Source organism: Xiphophorus hellerii, chromosome 13 (assembly GCF_003331165.1).
Source record: "Xiphophorus hellerii strain 12219 chromosome 13, Xiphophorus_hellerii-4.1, whole genome shotgun sequence".
Taxonomy (NCBI): Eukaryota; Metazoa; Chordata; class Actinopteri; order Cyprinodontiformes; family Poeciliidae; genus Xiphophorus; species Xiphophorus hellerii.
In genome coordinates, this window is record NC_045684.1 from 7,936,974 (window position 1) to 7,946,247 (window position 9,274).

The 9,274-nt window shown below is 39.9% G+C and overlaps 1 protein-coding gene across 1 annotated transcript; it reads left to right on the forward strand.

The window, feature by feature from the left end:
• Positions 1–309: 309 nt before the first annotated feature.
• LOC116731621 (phosphatidylinositol 4-phosphate 3-kinase C2 domain-containing subunit alpha-like) lies at positions 310–7,060 on the forward strand. The gene is made up of 2 exons (XM_032581434.1): positions 310–439; positions 5,779–7,060. The coding sequence occupies exon 2, from the start codon at positions 5,861–5,863 to the stop codon at positions 7,058–7,060; it is 1,200 nt and encodes a 399-aa protein (XP_032437325.1). The 5' UTR covers positions 310–439; positions 5,779–5,860.
• The last annotated feature ends 2,214 nt before the right edge of the window (positions 7,061–9,274 follow it).

The window sequence follows — 9,274 nt, forward strand, 5'->3', positions numbered from 1 at the left end:
GAGTGTCTGTCTGGTGTATGTTTGGTTAAAACATGCTTATTCTTCATTCAGCGAAGGAGCTAGAGGTGGGTAGAGTTGCCAAAAATTGTATTCAAATTAGAGTAACATTCTTCAACAGTAAAAGTAAGAAGTACGGTGCAGTAGAGTGCAGACGTATCTTTTTCTAAGTTATTAAAAGCAAAGTAACTTACTATTCATTTAATGAAGACTGTTTTCTTCAACAGCTATTGCCAACCGATGCACTGCCTACCTTTGTCCATGGGGTGGCGCTGTTTCTCCGTGTAATTTGATAGAGCAGAGACGCCGCTTTCCACACTTCCATCCAAAAGTCGGTCGACTCCGCCGACCAACTCAACAGGAACTGACGTCTCCTTTGTGCAAGTGGATGGAAAAATGCAGGCTGCAGGAAAAATGGCTCCAAACACCGGACCACTGAAAGGTGAGAAACAAACCTTTTCACACAGCACGTCTTTTACGAAAAGTTCAACTTTGTAGATGCGTTATGTTAGCGGTCGTACCGTCGTCGTATGTGCTCGCTTCCCGTTTGAGGACAGCCTGCATTTGTTCCCTGTTGTGGTTAGTTGGCGAGAACAAGCTGGCAGTTGTCTTGAGTACTTTTAAATTATTAAACCGTTGTCACTTAGAGCTGGGAAGAGTGGCTAGAGTAGCGTTTGTTTGGGTGAAGTCAGTGGGGTTTGTGTAAACATGGGGTTCGGTGCTACTGCTCCAGCTGGTTTAGCAGCTAAGTTAGCCTCACAAGATCTAAAGTTGGGAGTTTCACTAAAGCGGCTACCAAAAGTAGCGAAAAGTGGCTATCTGAGCTAGGTTACTAAGTTCGGCTTTTGGCAATTGTTGAAGTTGCGTCATGCTAACAGCGACCTAGCTCTGATTTGAAAGAAGTCAGCCGGGCAGAAACACCAAACAAAGGTGACATAATGCCAATATAAAACCATAATTTGTGTTAAGTGACAGAGTAGCGAAGCGACTGACCTAAGAGTGTGCTTTGAGTTTGTATTCTGCAACTATATTTGATGATAAACGTATCTTAAACTGATTGTATCTATTATTTTTCTCGATAATACATCACGCGTTCCCTTTAAACGCAGCTGTAATACAAACTTAAGTAAGGTGGTTGGCACAAGGAACATTTTTATTTATTTATGTACTTATTATGAAAAGAAAATGTGGCTAGAATAGAGTTTGTAATATTTTGCTACCGTTTACGGTCTCAAACTGTGTCATTAAATGTCGCATGACTTGGTTACATATTTTCTTCTTTAAAAATCTTAAAGAGGCTGTACTTTGATCAGCTGCACCGTATAGTGCTAACCTGTGCAATTTTTTCCCCTCACAGCCTCAGGAAACAAAATATTACAGTCACATTTAGGTCTAACTTTAAGGTGAGAGTACAAATGTATACATCACTATGCTCCATTTAAACCCTGTTGACTCATAACTGTAAAAACAACAGCAGATTTGTGGTTTTAAATGTACTTTCTGTTTTATTTTTAACAATTGTTTTTAACAATTGTTAAAAATAAAACAGTGTCGCATGACTTAATGTCCACGCATTAATATAACACACTGAACAAACTTTTGTAGCTTTCCGGGAGGATGTTCTGTCAAGAGTAAACACTGCATTTATTGTTTCATTAAGCAAGACTTTTTAAAAGATTACCCAGAGCTTTTGAATGGCTTTAAAATACTAGGAAAACATTTTACTAACACAGTGTCCCGGCGGTGCTGGTAACTGTTATCAGGATGCGCTGTGGTGTTAAAATGTTACGATTTCCGTCCTTGCAGAAAGACTCCTGAAAAAGGCGCCTCGAAGTCAAGAGCTTGCTCAAATTGTATTCAGTAGGGCCGCACAAAATTAGTAAACCTTGCAATAGCGACAATACTAGTAAATATAGCGGCGAAAATATTTTTATTCTTTCATCTCGTTCTGATATGTGCTTCTGTCACTTTGTGACCTTTTTGCATTTTTGGCAATGTCATTTCTGTCTGCTGTGAGCAGTAGCATGTTAAAAAAAAACAACCTTATTATTAACACTTGAAATATATTAGCCAACAATAACTGCATTCAGCAAAGTCATTGCGATATTGGTAGTAAGCCTGTTGCAGTAAGCAATAAATCAATAAAACTAAATTAATGATCTAAATTAATGATTTATGATCTCTTTCTTTTGACAAAAGTCTTCAGTCTAGTGCTTCGGTCTCAACTAATCTTTTTTTTTAAGTGCAGTTTTCTTTACAGAGACTTCAGTATTGATTTTATTTGTTGTGTTTGTTTGAAATATTTTTGGATGTCTAAAATATCTCCCAGTTCCAATGTTAAAAAGTTTGTCAGAAATGAAAGTTTATTGATCTTTGAGAGAGTGTCCTCGCATTATTATGCCTTTGCTATTGTATTACTTGAAAATGATCTCAAAAGGACAATATTATCTTTTTATCCCAATAACTTCTGGGACAATTTATCGTCCAGCAAAATTTGTTATTTTGACGGGTCTGATTGGTCTTATACATTGTGATATTGCAATGACGATATATTTGCAATATATTGTGTAGCCCTGTTGTAGAATAGGAGTGCACCGATTGCAGCTTTCTGGCTGATCACCAATTTCTTAAAAAGTCTGACCTGCCAAAATTGAGGGGGGTTTTTTTGTTGTTTTTTTCCCCTCCTTTTTTTTTTTTAAGTTTGTAAATATAGCAACAAATTGGAGAAGGTGGCAACAATTTTGGGGATTTTTGTAAACCGCACATGTGCAGATGTGACCTGGGGGGCGGGTCTGTCAGTCAGCCCTCTATCATGGCAGAACAAAAGAGGACACTGGTCGACTTTCAGAGCTTTGTGGGGCAAGATAAGCTTGGTGGATAAGATCGGTTTCACATGTAAGCATCGGGCGAACGTTTATCTCCCAATACTAAGGAAATCAGATCCGATTTATCGGTTCACCGGCAACTGCACTGAAACTCAGCTCAGCTCACTTCCACTTCACTTACAAAATATAGCAAAAGTATGCCATTTAAGAATATTGCTGACGTAATAAGTCATTGTTGTATTCTGAGAAATGCCTACTTTGAGATTTTAGTATTAGTCTTTGCGCTTTTTACAGAGAACATACTCTGTAAATAGCAACAAAAGAATTTGGCCAAATAAGATTAAAAAAATACCACTGACACTTTCTGTAAGTAATGCTGTCTCTCTTATTTTGTAACGAATTAGCTTCAAGTCTTATTCGGGAAGTTTTGCTGGAGGGCTTCATGGTTTGAGGGTTTTCGGCACATTTGAATTTCTGTCCTAAAAATGGTAAAAACTGGTATAATAACAAGTGGTGCAGTGACCCTACAATGCAGAACTAACCACAGTCAACTAATGTTTATGAAGTTTAGTCACAGGCGAAATTTTACTTGTTGTTTACATTTTACATAAGGTATCTGTTTTGTTTTGCTAGAATATGCTTTTTTTATTGTATAAAAATAGTGGCACACGGATTACATGTCAGGATACAAGGAATCCACAGAAAATTTAAACCATTAATGAGAACATGGTCCAAAAATGACAATTTGTATTGATTTTCCTGAGTTGTGTTGCTGTAAAACTCTGGATCAGACCTAATAGATGCAGCCACATTGCCACAACCTCGCTGGGGTTCACACAGCTGATAAGACAAGCCTGGGCCGTGACTCTTAACGTAATGCTAACAGAAGGAGAAAGAAGGCTACGGTTGAGGGAGGGAGAGTGAGAGGAGGTTGAGCTTTTCAACATGCCAAATTCCTCAGCTGCACAATAGCGTTGGGCGAGCCCCGAGTCCCGGCCGGCACAGTCGGCCTTCTCCACCACAACGGGAGGGGAGGCTCTGGAGAGGCCCGCGATGCCTGGGGAGAGGAAGAACTCGCTCAACCCCTGCGCCGCAGTCGTTCGATGAATGGTTGCTTTGAGGACGCTGCTGTGTCATCCAGCACCACCATGCCATATGAAAAAAGTTATGTTTGGATTGTTATTGCTAGGGTTGTAAATATGTCAGCCTTCTTTTGTAGCACGAAACAGAGCACTTTCCTACAATTTACGAAAGAAGGCCTTGCTAAATAATGGCAAAAATATGAGCAGTTTAGTAGTAATAAAAATAAACTTGCAGATTTCTGAATTAACTGTAATGAGTTCCTGATTAACAGGCTTATTGTTTTGTTTAGTCATTTATAGTATACAGGTGCTCCCAGGTTTAATATGCACCTTGTGGTGTAACAGTAAACCCAAAAAAAGAAGTGTTTATCTTGACGTACCTTCCTATATGAATACACGGTATACTGATTTGAGAGGTCTGACCCACATGATGCCCTGGATTTTATAAGCAGGCTGGCAGAGCAGCATATGTGGCAATTTGCAGTCAGTCAATATGCAATTAAAATGCGCTTGGAGCAACAAAGCATTGATGATTTATAAAGGCTTATGATAGCTTAGAAGCTAATTTTAGGTCATTGTTCCGCAATAAAAATGCAACCAAGAACATCTTCTTTCATTACAGGTCAATTAGCGCCTTTGCACAATAGTTGAACAGCCAGGATGTGAGCTTTCAGTGCATGCAGCTGGGATTGTGGAATTAAAGGGGTGTGACTTGCACCACAGAATTCACTTGGAACAGAATGAATAAAGATCTGTGTATTAGATTTCCTTGATATCTGTGTGTTGCGATCCTCCCAAAGGTTGTTCACATGCATGTAGTGTTTTTTGTGCCCATCCTCGACATGTTTTTTTAAAAATTATTATTATTATATCAGATTCTGCTGAACAATGTTTATCTCTGATCAGACAAACTCATGAGAATAATCTGGTGGCTCTGGCACTGATGTGGTTTCCTTTTTGAGTCGTATCGATAGCCACACTTGTTTGTTTTTCTTGACTTATACTGACTTTGGTGTCTTGACTTTAAGGCCCCATTTCATGTCAGGACTTTCAAGTTGAGCCAAAGAATAAGTGTGGATTATGCAACAAAAGTATCTTATGAAAGAACCTTGAGATGCATGTAGGACTTGATTGACCAGTCCTGGACGATTAGAAATTCTGTAAGAACATAGGTCGTACTAACAACACTCTTTGGTGTTGATGTTGTTGTTGAGGGAAGCAGACTTAAAATTATTTATTTTTTTAAATCAGTGATGTCTAAAACGATGCACTGTTTAAATAACTGTTTAATACAGGGTGTTCACACATTCTTAATTAGTCTTGAATTCATATATCTAAAAGCTAAGGCCTTAAAATGTCAAATTTATTGAAAAAAATGGAAGGTGGCTTTAAATACATTAAGGTATTAATCACAAGTTTTAAATTTTGTCATGGCAGCACTATTTGATCTTGTAGATGTAGTGGGTTTTTTTCTTTCAGGACTCTTCTGTCAGGTCAAAGCTTGAGCAAGAAATACTGACACCTGTAGGTGGGAGAACTTGCCCATCCAATGTTTTTGGCCATTTTTGTGGAACATTTTTAATAAACTCACAATGAAGCATTAGTGTGAAAATAGGGCAAGATTTGTTGATTTTATGCAAGTTTCTGCAAAAACTGGAGGGACTGTATGATTTGCAGAGTAAAATCCCGATCTGTAAAATTAGTTTTCCAAATGGTAATGATTGCTTATCTACTACAAAATTCTGACTGCTGCATATCTGGGTAGGAGTTTGGCGTGGCTGGTTATTAGATCTTCTATTTTCTTTATCTTGTTTTGAATAAGTTTTGCCATTTTTTTAAAAGTGTCATTTATTTCTTCTTTTTTTTTTTTTTAGGTGTTTAAATCTCCGCACGGCAACCCTTAGGGCCACACTGACTTGAAAGCCGTCATACTCATGGCTCCCTCTACTTGACAGAATGGCCCAGACACATAATGCTAATGGGTTCAAGATGGATGTCCCCAAGCCAAAGGGGGTTGTGGGTAAGGAGGAAGCCCTCCGCATGGAAGAAGAGGCAATGGCTAAACTGAAACGGGATAAGAGACATACGGTTTCAGTTTTAACTCCTTCATCTTCCTCCAAACCTTCAAAGTTCTCCACGACTACTGCTGCTCCTCAGCCTTTTTCTTCTGCGAATGTACCTGACAAGGACCTCATCGACTTCCCAGAAACCAAGAAGCAAGCAGAGGGGGACAAGTTCAGGGATATCGATGTGGACAAGCTGACTAACGCGGAACTTGAAAAGCTCCTACTGGATGACAACTTTGGTGTAAACAGCAAAACGTCTCACCCCTCTGCGCTGCTGGGCTTCAACCTCAGTGCCTCTTACCCTGGTGGGAATCCCTGTAGCTCCTCTCCTTTCCAGAGCAGTCAGTGGACATCAGTTCTGCCCAGCCAGTCTAACTCTAGTATGAGCACTCCAACCCATCAACCCAGTCCGCTCTTCCCCTCGGCTCCCTTTCCTAAACCAGGCACATTTCAAAATGGCTTCACTCCACCCATGTCGTCCTTCATGGCCGTTCCGCCTCAGCAGCCATCCTTCATGGCGTTGCCTCCCATCCAGGGTCCTGCAGCCATGGTCTTCCCAAAACCAACCGTGGACCCGGAAATGGCAAAACTGTTCGACAAGATTGCAAGCACCTCGGAATACTTGAAGAACGGCAGATCCACCGGCATTGATGTGGACTGTTCGCATGTCGGCGTGGCCTCCCTGACACCTAACCCACTGCCTCAACAGGCAGCAGTCACAGAGTCTTCTCACGTTGCCCCCTTTGAGTGGCTGGATCTGGACCCGCTCACGAAAAGTAAAGCTGAGAACGAGCAAGTTTCCGTGGCGTCGGAAAGCGACGCTCAGGTTGTACCGGGAGTTTTCGCCGGGGACCCTTGGGATGCCGTGCTCGAAACAGAAGGGAACAATTCCGGTGGCAGAGGCAGCCCCAGTTTGGAGGGGAAAGTTTCACAGTCGGTCCGCGCACAGCACAGGAGAGCTTCAACAGGGGCACCCGTTGCTAGGAGCCACTCGCTCAATATCCCTGGAACGTCTTCCCAGCAGAAAGCAAGTAGTCAGGTAAGGGCACACAAGGCTAATTTAGAGGCAATTAACTTTAGGTATTTGTAATTTTGACAGACACATAACCCTTTAACCTGTTATGTTCAAGACAGTTCTGGAGTGTTGGTGCTCTGCTCATGTTGTATATTAATCAGGGAAGAATTAGAGAAACAAGATTGTACTTAATTAGGTCACTTACTTCATGCACTAGTAACCCCGTCGCGATTAATTGCATGATAAATTAAAATGAGCTCAAAGATTTCCATTCAGATTTTCTGGTTTTTATTTTCTTTTTGTTTATCATTTTTGTTTGTGTTTTATTTTGTATATTTCCCTCAGTGTAGCATAAGCCTGGCAGGCCACCAGTCTTTACTTGCCCCCCCCTATCAGACTTACAGTTGTTCGTTTATTTTAAATGTACTTTTTTTATAGAATCAGTAACAGTGGTGGTAAAGACGGATTTAGCTAGGTTTATAGTTTACTGGATGCACGGCGGGCCTAACACCAGGTTTAGCAGTTTTTGTGGGGTCTTCCAGTTCCAGAGTTAAGTGTTCTTCATAAAATTAAAGTTTAGTCATAAGAGAGCAATGACAGTAATGACATTACTATGCCTTTATCAATATATTACTTGAAAATGGTCTCAATATTATTGTTTCACAGTAATAACTGGGACAATTTATTGTCCAGCACAATCTGTCATTGTGGCAGGCCTACATGCAAGTGCTCCAGCACCTGCTGTTGTAATTGCTGATGTTGCAAGAGTGTACACCCATGCTAAAATGCCAGACTTATGTTTTGTGAAATATGATCAAATATGACAGACTCTATGTGGACTTCTCAGGTTTTTATTGATTTAATTGTCTTCTATGGTAGCAGTTTATCAGCACACCACACCTTGACCTAATCATATTTCACCACACCATCTTGCCAAATTCTCTAACTCTATGAGATTCTCTGGACATTTCTCCTTCACTGCATTGTTCAGCTAAAAACCTGTTTTCTTTTTTTTTCGTTCTATTACAATCATCTCAACAAAATCCCCAGGTGAGTCTAAAGTAAGAGCATGATGCTGACACCCCTATGTTTTACTTAGCTTGCTTATGTTGGTATCTTATTGATGCTCAAAGTGGTTCATATTCCAGATTTACTTGTGTAGAAGTTTCCCAAAGGTTTAGCTTTGATTTCTTCATACTATAACACACTATCCCACACAGTCTTGGGAGATTTTAGGCAGATCTCTGCTGGTTGAAGAAGAGCAGGCGACAGATCTCTTCCCACCATACTTCTTATTCCACACATTTAATACAGGAGCATACATTTGTTTGTAGAGCACTTTGACTACTTGCTAGAAATTCCTGCAGATTCTTCAGTGATTTTTTTTTGGTCATTCTGCCAGCCTGCCAGTTTTGGAGAAACATCCCTTTTTTTCTTTTTCTTTTTGTAATGTCACCGCAATTGCGGCAAAAGCTTTCGATTTTTATGTAGACTGTTTAAACCAGATGACATTACTATGTGGATGTGGTTTTTGCTAAACTCAACTAAATTAAATTACTAGCACCATTGTGTGCATTTTTTTGTCATCTTCAACATCTATCACTAAGTAATGTGCAGTTCGTTTACTGTAAGGAAGTTCATCATTGCCAATGATGACCTCACAGAATTTCACTTCCACAAAATCCAAACCAGCACTTCAACGCTTCAGCCCTCAGGGGCTTTTTGTTTCTGTATGTCTTACATGTTGTTTCTACACGGGCCTTGTATTGAACCATGCATTTGATACAGATCAGCCCTGGATTTGGACACTACTGCTGTTATGTAAACCTGAATATATTTTTTGTTAAAGCAGCTGAATTAATATATGAATTACACAAGATGACCATTTATTATTTTGTTTACCTCCCAAAAATCGTGTGTTTTAAGAGAGGCAGGTACTTCTATGATCTGTTGTAAGATTTTGTTGCAAATAATAAGGACAGTGCTTTAGGCAAGAGTCATAGTAGAGGTCTGCCATCTGTCAGTATGGCCGCTATCTGTGCTGAGTCAAGCTGAAACCAGTCACCCTGTCGAAACGTTGTGCTTTTAATGTCTAACCCTTCAACTGTAGCTGTTTTGTGAGACAATTAGCTCTCACAGATCACTAAATACTAAAATACTTAGACTTTTATGAAAATATAGTTTGTCATTGCTCTTGATTTTTAGTCTTTTCAAGCGATTTTGTTTTGGGAGGGTGTTTTCGTTGGGTCATTTTGCCCACTTCCTGCTGATTGTTTTAGATTTGTCCTG